General features: G+C 41.7%; 1 protein-coding gene across 2 annotated transcripts in view; it reads left to right on the top strand.

Moving 5' to 3' along the window:
* The window catches only part of plxna2 (plexin A2), a 248,642-nt gene that overhangs the window by 39,870 nt on the left and 192,449 nt on the right, over nucleotides 1–16,323 (top strand). For both annotated transcript variants that reach the window (XM_020704870.3, XM_004070981.5), the window contains exon 3: nucleotides 4,159–4,341. In XM_020704870.3, the coding sequence (XP_020560529.1) occupies nucleotides 4,159–4,341 (183 nt within the window). The remainder of the gene's footprint in view (nucleotides 1–4,158; nucleotides 4,342–16,323) is intronic.

The raw sequence follows: 16,323 nt of genomic DNA, 5'->3' as shown, positions 1-16,323 counted from the left end.
GCCATGTTGATGTTGGCAGGCAGATGTGAAATCATCAGCCTTAAGGAGTGTAGCTGCTCTCATCCACACATTTTCCTTCCTGTCTCTGGTTCTCGGAGTCTCTGTGTGAGGTTTTTGAAGAGAGCCCACGTGTTCAAATCATAAAATCCTCTCACTGTGATGTGATTTCGAGTTCCACGCACCTCAAAGATGGAATTTGTTTGCTTTGCCGTTAACTCACCCCCTCTTAGGTCTGCAGGAGTGCTTTTTGCATTTCAGTGTCTTGCAACCAGTGAGTCGCTGGCACACTGAAACTCGTTTTAAGCCCAGCTCTCTGTTTTTTTGAAGATGTTTCCCTGCGCGTTCTTCGAGATCAGGCTGAAATGAAACGGAGGCTGAGCCAAGGGATTCAGACCCAGCAGCCAATCAAAGATTTATCTCCCATCCGTCCAGCCTCCTGCCATCTGGAGACTCACACGTGTGGAGGAGCGCCATGATGGGATTCTTTTGTATCCGGCCTGTCTGTGAGGGCGTCTACTCCCAGACTATCACCGCCGCGCTTTTTTAAATATACATTTCTGCTATCGTCCTGCCAACTTTTGTATTTTCCTCACTATAGGGCACACCGTCACTGAACTGTCTATTTTTGAACTTATGTCACAAATAAGGCGTACAGAACTATAAAGCGCATAAATGAGACAAAATAGTCGGAGATAAGTCCGTCACTCAGTAAGATTTTATTAACTGTTCAAAGTAACTCCAGAACTTGTTTGTGACATGCTACATGTTAGCTATGTTAGAAGTGTTGGCGTATTTACAATACCTGTAACTCCCCAACAACACAGCAGATCACCGCTACATCTTAGCTGCATTAGCGTATTGACAATACCTGTACACCCTTTTTTAACTGCACTCATAGTAACTATAGAACTTGTTGTAACACACTTCATGTTAGCCACGTTAGCGTAGTTACAATATCTGTAACTCCAACCCTTGGTTGTAACGTGTAAAAATCAGACCAATAACACTAAAACAAACATTACTGTGACTACGCTAACTCCCAACATTACTTTAGCACCGTTTACATACCTACTATAACACCCAACCTTGTTTGTAACTTCTGAAAAAAAAAATAAAAAAATAGACCCATACCGCTACATGTTAGCTGCATAAGCGTATTAACAACTAAGCACCAAATCTGGTTTTTGACAGAGCACCGTGGAGCTTTTCATCAGTAAATGCTACCAGAATTAATCCATATCTCTGGGTAAGGTGCTCTGTTGTTTTTAGACAAAAACTAAGGCTTTTCAGTGTGCCTTATAGTGGGGAAAATAGGGAAGAAAAGGCAAACCACTGATTACAATTATATGCCCTAACGCTACGTTCACAACAGGCATTTTACACACTCAAAAAAGCACGTTTAGCACATGGTGTTCACATAGGACTGTGGCTACTCAATACTAGTGCATGTCCGCCATCTACAGTTGAAAGAGGCTTGATGAGAAATATCGTAGAAATACGAATCTTGTGTATCTTGCTCTAGGCTTTTTATTTCACAGCTCTGTTCTAAGACTTGGTGTTATAGAATTCCAGCCAAATAGCAATTAATGTCTCTTCTATGATCAATTTTCAAATAACAAACTTGGTTTTACGTTCAACCCGAGCCCGAGAATGGTTGTAGAAACTTGCGTAGCTACTCGTGAAAGCGCGAGTTTTCAACACCTAAGGCCAAGATGCACATATATGAGCATTTACATAGACTTTCCTTGAAAGTGGTTGCTTGGATGCCCGTTGTCAAGGGCGGTGTGAACGTCGCTTAAGAGGTAAGCTGTGATAGGAGGTAAGCCATCTCAGCTGACCCATCCTTTATTCCAAGTTTGAAAAAAATAGATCCAAATTTTGCTAAACTACCTTAATTTATCTGCTTTAGAGAGAGCAGAATGAAGCCCTGCCAGGTTGTTCAATAAGGAGTTCGATGAATCACAAAACTTTTTTTACTTTTCAAAAAAATCTGTTTCCTTTCCTTTCTACAAGCCACAAAGAAAAGGCAAAAAGGAAATCTGCGAGGGGGTGAAGAAGAAAACTCAACCACACAGATTCCAGTGGGATTTAAGGGTGTTTGCCAAGTTTGCTAAAGCGTACATCATCTGAACAATCTCGATCTAATCAGAACCAAATGGTCTGGAGCCCGGCGGACCATATGTGGAATAGCTGCAAGATTTTTAAGAGACTCGCTGTTTGAACGGCAAGAGTCTGGATGTGACGGCTGTTCCCCGGGATAGCTGCGAGCTCTCCCATCTGATGCATTCTGTGCAGCCACACATAAAAAACATGTTTAGAAAATGAAATAAAAAAGTTTAGCATTATTGCTTTAGAAAAAAATGTACAATAATAAGCTTGCAATGTTTTTTTTTTTTTTGCTTCCTTCTGCCTGATTAAAATTCCGCAGCCGAACACTTCCTTTGCTCTCTGGGCTATTTTAAGCAGAGGACATAAAAAGAAGTGCCATAAAGTGAGGGGCGGGACTATAGTGGCGGATGCGATTATTCACAGTCAGCGTTATTGCTGTAGGAAATGTGTGCGGAAAATGCTTTACAAGCGCGGGGTGCGCTGAGAGGCTGATCTGAATCCCAGAGTGGGAAGTGTCACTCATCTGTGTGTACAGTACCTCTGTGACAGGGACATAAACAAGGACACAGGGATGCTCCACAGATGCAGCAGATGAACTGACACCAGAAGAAATGAGTCGATGGTAAAGACAGGGGGCATGAATATTCAGCGGTTGTGCACAGACGATGGGATGATAGCATATATAGTACAAAGGAGCCTAATTCAGGAATAGAAAACGATTGTTTTTCCACTTCATCGCATGTAATCTGATCTAATTCAATAAGTCCTGTTCTTGGTATTTACTGCAGAGTAAGCTTTGTTGTTATGTAATTGTAAGTGCACCCAAATGTGCCAGATTTGTGGGAACAAACTCCATCCATTCATCCATCAATTTGTTTTCTAAACCCGCTTGATGCGATTTGGGATCAGAGGTAAATGGAGCAAATCCCAGCCTCTAGGTGAAGGTGAGATGCACCCTGCAAGGGTCGCCAGTCCATCCTAAGAAAATATCAATAAATTAAAGATGCACTCAGATGAAAATTGTGTGTTTGCTGTTTTTAACATGTTCTTGGCAAAAATAAAGTTGGAAAAGGCTTGGAGCAGTTACGTACAAGCTATTACGGCAGGCTTGTAGACAAATAGATTCATGTATGTCTTTGTTTTCCTGGTCTGAGCTGGAATCGGACTTTAAACTGTTCACATGGACAGCTTCGATCCTGCTCAACATTTTTGTTCCACCACTGATGTTAAGTTGGGGTTGTGAGGGGCTGTAAGCCAGCGGGAGAGAGTGGAAATGACGGGATAATGGTAAATGAGGGCAGGCTCACTTTACACAAACTGTTTTGCTCACAACTCTGAGGCGAATTCCTGATACATTTTTATCATTTTTGTTTAATTGTTTTTGTTAATTCATAGATCAAAATATTTATGTTTTTGAATAATTTACTTGTTTTCTTACTTAATGTAAAATCATGTAAATTCATCTTACTTCTTTCATTTTTTTCCACATTTATTGCTTGATTATACTTGAATTTTGATGTGAGCTTGAGCCGATGTTTTCGTCTCCACGGCCCGCCTTGTTTATAATCAGATGATATTATCGGCTTACAGTTATTGATAACTCCTGAATCAAACTCTGTTTCTATCACATAAGTAATTAAAACATAAACTATATATGTGGAAGGCTTCAGTGATGTTACATCCGAAGTGAAATTCTTTACATTTCATTATTTCACACAATTTTTTGAACAAACTTTATAGTTTTCTGTGAAAACAGACTTTTAGGTAGGAGTGAATTAGAAGTGAAAGCAACCACAATGCTCTCCTCCTCGCCACAGTCTCTCTTTTTTTGGTTTGAAAGTGTCATCCACAGCATTGCCCATCACTGTCTTTGCATCTGTCATCTTGTAACATGTCTGCTGCGTCTGGAGAAGGTTTTCTACACTCATTGTATCTCTGACCTAATTCCCAAACTCTCTTTCTGACATTTGTTTTTCCTTTTGAACTCTCTTTTGTTTTCTCCTTTCTTTGGTTTACATTTCTTCTCGTTTTTTTTCCCTCTGCGTGCAGCCGGTTCCCATCGATGACTCCTTCTGTGGTCTGGACATCAACCAGCCGCTCGGCGGTTCTCAGCTGGTCACTGGCCACACGCTCTTCACTGAGACTCGGGACCGTATGACGTCTGTGGTTTCCTACGTCTACAATGGCTACTGCGTCGCTTTTGTGGGCACGAAGAGCGGACGTCTGAAGAAGGTGAGCACAAACTCCTTCTGTCGTCTCGGTGGACTTTGCTTCAGTCTTCATTCAGTGGCTCTTTATCTTATTCCATCTGTATACTTTAGGGACACATTTATGCAACAAAATAAAGGCACGGTACTTTCTAAGGTTGCTGTGGCATCTGGACAGTTAAACAAAAGAACATTTAGTATTTCTGATTGTGGTGTGTTGGACAATTTCATCATTTTTTTTATCATCAGAACAGATAATGAAGTTAATAATATGAACATTCAAATGTTTGACCAACAGCATCATGGCTGTCATTAGTGTTTGGATGAAAGTTGGCTCTGTAGATTTTGGTGGTACACAAAAATTACTGATGCAGCCAGAAGTTTTGCTAAAGCTTGTTCACAGGCAGCATCACCTATTCCAGCTTGTTGGATCCTTTATGACATGGTCAAATCGTTGGCTTTATATCCACACGTTCTGCAGACTTAAGAGCTGCCAGACCTAAAGGTCAAATCATGGTCCAAAACATACAGTAGATGTCTGATGCTATGTACACACCGGGCATGTGATGCACGTTTAAGATTTCGATAAACAGGCATTCTTGAATGTGATTTTACGACATAGTGTTCACACTGGATTGTGGCTACCTGATACTAGTGCATGTACTCACATTTAGAAGAGATTTGGTGCAAAATGTCTATTCTCTCTCTATTCTGATATATAAAAGACTTGGTGTTATAGAATTTTAGCTGGGCAAAAATCACAGTTATTAATTCCTTCTCCATGATCAATTTTCAGTTGGAACTTCCGTGTTTTGAAAAGGATGCTGCCCATATGTCACTACCAAATTCAAGTACCTGGTTGATCATGGTTCACCTAGTCTAACTTTCATCGGGCGTTCAATGGTACAATTGTACGTAGAGCCCAAAAATTGTCTTGCATTTCTGAGTTTGGTGTGATGAAGGCGCACAGAGATGTATGGATGATTAAACATAGAGTACATTGAGTTTTAACACAGTAAGTTACATTGTACATTACTGTTGTATAACCAAATATTTGCTGTGAAAGAATGTACAAAATGAAAGTCTGAAAGCTTTGTGGTCTGTTAGCCTCCTTTCCAAAGTCTTTTTTTAACTCTATACGAACTGGTATGTCAATGTAGGCTCTCGATCATCCGAGTGACACAGTCTTAAAGTTGAGTCATGGCGTCCAGACGTCTACTGAATCGTTTCATCATACGGACTTTGAGAAGTGGCCATGCAATTCAAGATAAGAAGACTTTAAGTACAAATGCCACGACTCAACTTTAATAGTCTGCTGTTCTACAGAAGTGATGTACGATCTGAACATCAAGTCTGTTAGGTTTTATAGACTGAAAATGGGCTTTACGTTGTACTAAGAGGTAGAATTCCCTACTATCTTGTAGATCCATTAAACGCCTAGGGGTGTAGCTGTTCCAGCGATACCTTGCCCACCAAAATGGACTTAACAAGCTATTGGTTGAGTGAGTTCTTATAACTCTACATTTGAACTTTGTTACCTTTCTACTGGTCCCTACATAAGGCATAGGGACAGTAGTTGCTGTAGTGAGAGACTGCAGCAGCCTCAGAGGGCAAAGGGGCTCCCGGCCAGCTCATAATGATAGATTTCACACCCCAGCCACGGGAAAAAGGGTATTAGATGAAATAGCACTGATAGGATAACACAATGAGGACAATAGGCACATGTTCTGAGTTCAGAGATGAGAACTCTGGTTTCCATTCGGTTCTGAGCCTTTCCTGAGTCATTTGAAGCACAGTCAGTGGTTGATATCAATCAAAGCAGTGCAGTTCTATATGCTTTAAGCCAATAGATGGTGCATCAAGAATACATATATCCCATAATGCCATGTTCTTTGTCTGAAAGATGTTTATCCACATTTGTTTGGTCTTAGGTCATTTATTATTTATGTTTTCACCCTTCGGGCTGCTAGTGGTGGAGGGTAACATTCATGATGCAATTTCCTGTTGGAAAAACTCTTCTCTTCTGGGAAGCTCAAGGAAATGAGACACAAAGGGAGGGTTTGCCGCTCTTTTTAAATTTTTCTTTACACACCATTTTTATCTCCTTGCTTCTTCTGTTCGCCACGTTTCGGTCTGCGGCTGGGCTGCCAACCCCCCAACGTCAGAATCCATGCAATCCATGCAGAATGTGTGTGTGTGTGTGTGTGTGTGTGTGTATATATATATATGTGTGTAGATGTGCGTGTTTACCTAGACTGGCTTCTCACAGGGCCGTGACGGTAACCACAGTAACCCCAAACAAGAGGGGGAAACCAACAAGGATGTCAGAGGAGACAAAAGCAGCAAGTTCCACAGCAGAATAGAACTAGCACCTGCAGAACGTGCATGTGTCACCTCTTTAATTCATCATCAACTACCATCCAACCACTACCAGGTAGCTGGTAAACATATGCTAGAATCCTCAGATTACACGCATTTTCAAAGGTTTGGGTAAAATAAATCATCAATTTAAAGCATAACTTTCAATGGCTTTAAGAAACGTTTCAATTTCAATGTTGGAAATGTGATCATACTGTTGGAGCTGGATTGTGCTTGACTGAATCCATTGTGGTTGAAAAGATTTGCCCAAAAAAGACAGAGGGACAATAGTCAAGTCTTTTGCATACTGCAGGAGAAGGACAATTACAAGCTCTGACTGTTTCCCTAACATGGGAGAACAACCACAATTAAAGGCGGGGAAGAAGAGAAATTTCTTATGAAGTATTTGCCCACTGCGTCCTCGGTGTAGGGTATGCCTTATTCCATTCACGCTCTCCAGTGTCAGAGGCAGGGCAGACGGATCAGGTGACCCAACCATGTTTGCAACTCCTCTGCAGAAAGAGGATACATTCGCTGGGATGCGTCGGGCTTCCTGTCGATCCAGGAACGACACCGTTTGGCTGCCAAGCTTTGAAGCATTTTAAGTGACACTGCACTATACTGTCAGCTCTTTACTGCAAAGATGATAGACAGATGGGAGAAATGGAGGGGTGGGCAGGAATGCCTGCTGTAGGGGTGTCTGTGTGTGTGAGCCACGGCGGGAACGGCGAAGGAGTTGGAAGACGTGTGAGGGGGAGAAAGAAACTACTGAAATGTGAATTTAGAGTCACCAAAGAAACCAGGACTGCGGTGCAGCTTGTAATTGGATTGGCTCCCTTCCCGAAGTTGCCCCCTCCTCATCCTTCCATTTCCCACTTCTCCATTGAATTGCGCATCCCTCCCCTCCACCTCCCCCGCGCTCTCCCTGTAGACTGGCTCCTGTATATACTCTGCTGTTTCCTGGGCTTTGCTGGAGCATGGCGAAGCATGAGGGATGGTGCAGGCGGATCTCGCAGTCTATGGCAGACCTGTGTGGGGGATTGATAGAGGAAGAGGAGCTAAGGGGGGTGGGGGACAAGCAGACATAGGGTAAGGAGATTGGACATGTGGTTAGATCGACCCAAAGAAACAATAACATTACACTTGTGAGCTGCATTCAATGCAACAGCTCTTTTAGTCCCGGTTTGATGTGTACACAGCATGAAGTGATTACATTTGACTGTGTGATCCAGGATCAAAGGCCCTTGTGTGTGTTTTGGATGTTCCCAACGACACCATATGAAGGGGTTCTGCTCTTGTTTTCCTTGCAGTTCAGTATATTTGTGTCATGAGACCTCCAGGAGTCGATTCAGGGGTCTTTAGGTCGCACCCTTGGAGGCAGTGTTTGTTGTAGGGAGCAAGGGCTGGAGAAATCTCCACCAACAGTCCAGGACCTCGCAACATAAAAAAAAAAGGATTTCATTCTCCAACAATCCAACAATCTCTTGAACATAAAAGGACTGTAACGTTTTACATAAAAAGGCTTATTCACAACTGCCCTTGCCGGTACACACAGCTGTATGCGGGCGCAAAATGGGTGAACCCATACAGGGCACGAAGTGAAGCATGCTGCGAGGAAGTAAGGGTGTGTAAAAATGAAGTAGGTGAGATACATGATGTTCAGATTTTTCATTTTTAACCACCCCCCCGTGCAAGAAGCCAGTTGAAGTGATGAGTGTTTGTGTGCAGCCAGACGGTTAGAAAAAAGGAAATTTATTGGACAATCAGAGTGCAGTTTGTGTAGACCTCCTATAGGCACATTTGTATCACTTGCTACTCCCATTTGTGCAGGTCAGTAAGGAGCCAGTATGCGCACTTTACTAACAACTAGGGTGAGGCATTAGGGCGCGCGATGTGTTACAACAGCATCGCATGTACATCATAAGTGCATACAATTTCCATAGTCCTTACGAACCCTTCAGGATAGACTTACCATAGCGTGACAATGTCATGCTAGCATGACAATGTCATGCTAGGGAACTGCAAGACACACTTGTTCTCCCTACAAAGATCAAAGTATGTGGCACGTTCAAGAACCCGCTAAACAAACAAACAAACGTTTGAATGCACTTTCAGTGTATGATGTTTCCAAAGGTCTGTCGCCACCCAATACTAGCACATGTACTCACAGTTAGAAGAAGCTTGGTGTGAAATGTCAAAGCAGTGAAAATCTTGTGAATCTTGTTTCAAGCTTTTTCAGTCACTGCTCTATTCCGAGTATATTTGGTGTTACAAAATTCCGGCCGGACACAAACTGCAATCATTATTTTCTCCTGAATGATTTTGTAACAGTTGTCAGTTCCGTGTTTCGAAAAAGACGCTACCCAAATGACCCTTAAAATCTGAGTCAAAGTTCGACCTGGTTTAACTTGCAACACGCATTTGATGGATGTAGAGCCCAAATATGGTTGTAGAAACCTATGTGGTGATGCGTGAACATGAGATTTTTGAACATGGAAGCCTGAAACACGCATATGTGTTAACATAGGTTTTTTATTGGAAGCGGTCGCTTGAAAGCGCGTTTCCGAGTATGATGTGAACACAGCATTAGATGCACCTGCTCCCCTCTACGACCCTCCATGGGCCCGAACAACCCCTAAAACCCTCAGCACCTGTACACATCAACCTTCCGTACAGGTGCATATGACTAAGGGTAAGTTAATAGGAATCTGGTTTATCCTTTGTTATCATCATCTAAACAAGTTCTAGGTGTTCACGTTGAGCACAGACGTGTTCCTGACAGGAACCAGGGACGGTCAAAGTCATGGGCAACATCAGGGAGGAAGGGAGTTGAGGGATCTTAGGCTTTAGTGCACGTTTAAAAGTTGATATCAAAGCTATCACGGCAACACATAAATCAAAAGGCAAAGACAGGATCAGCAGAATCACATCAGGTTTTTACTCAATGATCAAAGCCAACTGGTACACGGTGAGAACTACTTTTTACATTGCCGGTTATCTTAATCTACTATCATATACCAGACTCAATGGTAACTTCATAAAGTTGAAAAATTATAGCACAGAAAGGAAAATACAAGCTCTCCTGCTTAAAAGTGCTGCTTAAATGTTAGATATTTTGTTTTCTCCTCAATTTTACAAAATGAAATACTTGATTTCTGAGTTGTACCACAGTCAACTAATCTGACTGCACTACGTTTGTCCAGTTTGGTTCTTAAACAGAAATCATGTTTTACTATCAAAAATTGAAATGCTTGTTTCAGATAAATAAAACTTCACACTCACACTCATTGATCGTACTCACCCAAAAAATATGAATATGTGAAATAAAATACTGTAAAACAGAAAGACATGAACCATGGCATACATGCAAGAGAGAAAGTGTCATCTGGAAGGTCATGGAGGACTGATAATAGCTTTTTACAGTTGAAATTAGCTACTATCAATTCAATTTAATGTTTGCTATAAAACAAGTGCTTTAATCTCGTGATTTAACTATTTAACATTTCTCAGGGAACCGAAAAACCACCATTAATAGTTTTTATTGTTAAAGGGCAAAGAACTTTGACCAGTTCTAGCTGTTGCAAGCTATCGTTACCGAGATTCTTTAGAACAACAGCTTGTACATGAGAACTGACCCGAGAAAGAGAACATTTGGGTCAATTCTTCCAGATGCAACAAACTAAAGTCAATTTGGTCTCAATTTTCATAGAGATGTTCGTATCGCAAAAGAATTGTCAGTAAGCAGCGATTGGTTAGAGTTGGTCTGTGTCGACGTTTCAATCACAACCAAATCAGAAGTGCACTTGTTGGATGTCCACTATCACTGAAAAACAGGCTATGAACATTCTATCAATCAAACATTTGGTACGTTTGACATGAGACCACATACTTTTATTGAGGCATCTGATTTGTCTTTTTTTTATTTGAGTAACTTTCACTACAGAAAATATTCAAATGATCAAATGATGATTTTTGAACATGTTAAAAAAAAGTTTTAGATCAAGAAGGTTTATTCTGACCAATAGAATGACTGAGTAAAGCTGTTTATTTCTCAATAGAGGTCTATGGGATTTTGGCTCCTTTGGAACCAGCGGGCACTTCCTGTTGGAAACGCAAGGGGACAGGAGTAACTCTAGTCAGTTTTTTATACAGTCAATGAGTTGAACGAAGCAAATGCACACTGTTTAATCACACCTACTAATCAAAAGGACTGTGTTTGTTTCTGATAGAAGTTTTAAAAAACAGCAACAGTGGAAACGTTTTTCTATCGCTTTGTGTCCTAAAGAAAGTATGGATGAGTACAAATGATTCCAGTTCAGAAATTCCTTTTTTCTTTTCATAATGCACCACTACATAATTGTGAAGTGGTTTGGACGGTGTGCTTTGCTGTTGACATAAAGGACTTTAAAGGGGTGGGATCAGGTGTCTGGATGGACAAATGTCCTGGTGAAACTGGTTCATGTAACAGAGGGTCACAAGGCTCCCGCGCTGGCCTGAATAAACAGCGTGTGGCGTGCAGACTGTCACTGAGGCTAGCAGCTGACCAGAGCGCATGAAACGATGCAGACTTGAAAGACTTGTATGTAAGAGGGCAGCTGCTACTGCAGAGCCCTGGTGGACACCATCCCAGAACGTCCATATATGGTGAACGTGATCTGAGAGCGCCGATGGTCTGGCCTGCAGGGCCAGAGGCTGCGCACCAGCGTTAGCACGTTCTTGTATTCATTCACCTTTCAAGTGATAGATAAGCTCATCGTTGATGTGTTCTCTGATCCCTTAAGCTCTGTGTTTGCTGAAACCCAGCTGAGGTTTGTTTCACTTCAGCTCCAGTGTTAACTTTCTTTTAATTGCCATAACTCTTCAACTCTTGATGCGATTCCAACAGATTCTGAAGCAGACAAAGCAGCTTTGTGCTGATAGGCAAGACTATACAGTAGGAAAGTGCTTGCCCGATCAAATCATGTAAACCCGCTGATTTTGCCTGTCAGAATCAGCTGATCCACATTGATCCCCGAGACAGTTGTAGAGTTGTACTATGCCAAAGAGCGTGTGTTATTTAGGTGCTGCTGCCATCCTCTCTGGTGTAAACGGTGTAAAGTCAGTGTGTCCAGATCAGGTTTGACAAATTCGCCTTGAGTTTAAGTCAGAATTGGTCCCTTTTTTGCTGACATGGACGGCAGAAGTCCTAAATTTGGTAGTGCGACTTCTGTTTTGCCGCCATGTCCGTGCATACTTTAATAACTTTGCTCTACTTTTGCGGCAAAATTGGGAGAACATTTTACATGACTGGACATTTTTAGCAAGCAAGGAGAGCTCATGCATGACAGCAGATGTCAGGATGTAATTTGGAAGATAATGAGGATGATGTGCACCACCTGCAATTAGGGATGGAGCCGTGAGACGGTCTCTAAACAGGACTGTGATTAAACTGGGGTTGACAACAATGATGAACGCATCTTCCCCACATCAAAAGGCAAAAACGAGCACAGTCAGGCATCCTTTTCCTTTTAGTGTTTTATAGAGTTGTGTGGAAAAAATAGGTTTAAAACCAGCCCAGATTTGGCCAGCCCCACTATAGGGGGACAGTAGAATTTCAGAAGGGATAGTCTGGGTGTGTTGAGAGTTTAGGATGTCATATCCCTCCAAGGGATTCTATCGTCATATCATTTCATCTATCTATATATCTATCTATCTTTTAGCTCTTTGATTTATCTTATTAGTTGTATGTTGAATGCTATTCCTGACACTATCCTCTGCATTTACCGGGCTTGGGACAGGCACAAGCAGGACACCGGTTTGTTGCCCTGTTGAAGCTTTTTTTCATCTTTTCTTTTCTTTTCTTTTAATGTCTGCCTGTCTATTTGTCCGTCTGTCCTTGTGTTTTTTTGTTTTGGTGTATTTTAACTTTGGGGTGCAGTTACGGCATTTTAGGAGGGCATTGCCCCCCATTGCCAATGCCTAAATCCAACCCTGTAAAAGTGTGATAAAAGGTAAATAAAGAGATATTAAAAGTAGAGTTTTAAAAATCTTAATTGGCAAAACAGTGGGCTGCTAAAATGTTGAATGTGTTGGTATCGAAGATACATTTGCGTCCCAAACTTTTGATTGACAGATTCTCCCAAGCTAGCTTTCAGGTGGTAGGGGTGTTGCCTTCCAACAAGCTCACTCTTTATTGGCGAGAATGTTTGCCAATGGAGCAGTAACTTGAACCAATTCAGATTCTTAACCGAATTGTTCTGTGGCATACCGATTCGGACCAGTCACTGCTTGCTGACAATTAATTTTGGGTTCCAACATGGTGGCGTCCATTTCATAAAAAATTGCGAAAGAATTTTATAAATTGAGAGGGGGTTGGAACTGCATGAAAGCTCACATTTTGTCTGAATTATAAAATATATAATTAAAAAAACAGATAAAAAGCATTAAGTTCCGTTTATTTTTGCCTTTATTTACTGTTCCTTATTTGTAATTTCTCACCCGATTGCAATAAACAAGAGAAAGGTAGAAAGAACGATTCATTTTAATTACTTTATTATACATTGCTGTTATCTCAGCGACTGGGGGTGTGTTAACCTTGTGGTGCCATTTGAAGAAACACAATTGCAGGAGAAAAGAGCCACCAGGTAGAATTCTTTCCAATCATCGTAAGCATGAATTGTTGTTTCTCATTAAATGGCTCCTTTTTTTGTTTAGTTTTTTGTTTCAATGGCTGTTGCATTTCTTTGTTTCTTTAAAATGGTTTGGTGTAATTAATCCCTCGCAGAACAAATAACTGCACCCTTTGGTTAGCCCATTACCCTTGCTTTGTTTTCATTGCATGAAATGAAACGATAAACCAAATACACCCGCCCGACTTATTATTACTGCTGGCATTAGTAAAAAGGAATCAAATTGCTCGGGGCAATAAGACCTAATTATTATTTTATCAGAGGAAACAGGTACCGATCCACATTTACGGTGGCTATCTTTAGGACTCCTGCCTTAAAGATCTCATTTCCAGCAATCCCATATAATTATTTAATCCCACCAGCTCTTCCTCGGTCGCCCACAGGCAAAAGCTGCAGGTTTGACATAGCCCAGAGAAATTGCTTTTTGCAGCAGGCAAACCGTTTCCGTTTTAAAACATCTTGCAGCACTTCTGCAGAGTGTCAAGCTTCTGTTTTAACCTTTAAAGCGAGAGGCCGACCGAGTCGAGAGCAAGCAAAGAGATGGCGTTTTGGGAGCGCTCCTGACGAGGAGGAGGTCTCAGAGTGAACACGTCTATAAGAAGCCTCGAGTGAGGTTGTTTTCACTCCAAGGTAGTTTGGTGGACTTGGTTTAAATAGACAAAGAATGGAGAAAAGGGGAAGAAAACGCATCAAAATGGATGTTCTTTTAACAAATTCACATTTTATTGCAGACTGGGGTTTGGTTGTTGGTCTGCATCAGAGTTCCGGTAAGCGTTCACCTGCTTCCAAACTAAGCAGAAGGAAACAAACCTTGAAGTGGAGTAAACATGAGCAAAAAGTGCAAAAATCTTTTCCTTTGGCCAAGCATAAGTGCGCATACAAGGAAATTTGACTCACGTAGCTTATATATTCATCCACAAAGGCAAAGTATAAAAACAATGTCTTCCAAACTATAATGTGCAAAAAACTGCAGTGCTCATTATAATCCAGTATGAATTAATTAAGGATTCATTCTAGCTGTTCTTACTGATGTCAAAGTAATTTTAAGAGGGCTGTGAAAAGGTTTAGTTTGGTGTTATTGTAAATATGCTAACACAGCTAATGTAGCGGTGTCTGATGTTTTTTTGTTTTCGTGTCACTAGCAGTCAGTTTTAGCAGTCTACATGTTGCAAACGCAGTTGGGAGTTACAGCTATTGTGAATATGGTGACGCTTCATACGTGGCTAACGCGTCTTATGTGGCTAACGCTTCTAACATGGTTTGCACGCGGCTAACAGTTCTGGCTTGCATATCTAATACTTTCAACATTGATAATGTTGCTAACGCTTCTAATGTGGTGACACGGCTAACAATTCTAACAAGGTTACATTTCTTATGCTAACGCTTCTTACGCAAGTAATGCTTCCAATGTAGGTAACTCTTCTAACAATGCTAAATGCTTAAATGCTTTTAACATGGAAAAGTTAGCTAACACATCTTATGTGGCTAATGCAGCTACCAATTCTAACATGGCTAATGTAGCTAACCCGGCTAACACTTCTCACGCAGATAACACTTCTTAAACTGCTAACGCTTCTTACGCTGCTAACGCTTCTTAAGGCCTGTTCACACCGGGACGAATTTCGCCGGCGATTTTCGCCAACGTTTAACGCCTCGTGACTAAACAAAGGGCACCAATGAGAGTGTGCACACCGACGCGAAAAAACGCCACGCGCCAAAGCGTCGAAAAAAAAAAACGCCTCGGGTTCGTTTTTTTTTTTCGACGCGTCGCGTCGAAATCTATTCGACCAATGAGAATGGCGCTTTTGCACACGTGCCTGGAGCTTCTGAAGTTACAGTAAAACACAACTTGGGGGCGCTCAAACACAAAACTGCCTTGCTGAGCACACAAACCAGCGAAGAAGTTAGACGCCAAGTAGCGTCTACACTGCCGCGAAGAAATAATGACGGACATTCTTAAATATCCCCTTACCAAGTACCAGTTGGAGCTACTGATGCTTGAAATATTCATGTTTTCTTTGTATGATTCTGACAAGCGCGTAAATACTTGCTCTCTTCTTCTGAGTGAAAAGCGACTTTAAGAATCGTAAAGTTGCGCAGCGCCACCTTGTGTACAGGAGTATTTCTGTTTACATTAAGCGCCATCTAATGTCAGGGAATGAAATTGCATGTTCGCTCGGCTCACCGTCAGCGAAAATCGCCTGGGTGTGAACACAAAAAACGTGGCGAAAAACGCTGGCGAATAACGCCTGGCGAATATTCATCCCGGTGTGTACGGGCCTTTACGCTGCTAACGCTTTTTACCTGGCTAACGCTTCTTAGGCTGCTAACGCTTCTTAGGCTGCTAACGCTTCTTAGGCTGCTAACACTTCTTAGGCTGCTAACGCTTCTTACGCTGCTAACGCTTCTTACGCTGCTAACGCTTCTTACGCTGCTAACGCTTCTTACGCTGCTAACGCTTCTTACGCTGCTAACGCTTCTTACGCTGCTAACTCTTCTTACGCTGCTAACACTTCTTACGCTGCTAACACTTCTTACGCTGCTAACGCGTCTTACGTGGCCAATGCTTCTTACACTGCTAATCTACTGAGGCTAACGCTTCTAACATGGCTTGCATATCTAATGTTTTTAACATGTATAATGTAGTTAACGCTTCTAATGTGGCGAACGCGGCTAACAATTCTAACACGGCTAACAATTCTAACGCGGCTAACAGGTTTAAACATCATAAAGAATTGTTATTTCAGATGACCCAAGCCAGCCTTGTTTGGCTGATGATTGTCTGGATCAGCTAAGTTCAAGTCAATCCAAATATGGAATCCTCTGATTTGGCAAAATCTCCCACAACTGCAGTTGGAGCGCATACGATCAGGAAGAGGAAGTTAGACATGCTAGAACTATCTGCTCCTGGCTCATTCTAACGCTGTTTATGAAAGTGTGGCCCAGCAGGAGGTCCTTGTAACATTCTTAAAACTCACCCT

Source organism: Oryzias latipes, chromosome 7 (assembly GCF_053564925.1).
Source record: "Oryzias latipes strain Hd-rR chromosome 7, Olatipes_Hd-rR_3.1".
Classification (NCBI taxonomy): Eukaryota; Metazoa; Chordata; class Actinopteri; order Beloniformes; family Adrianichthyidae; genus Oryzias; species Oryzias latipes.
This window is presented reverse-complemented; position numbering and strand designations above follow the sequence as displayed.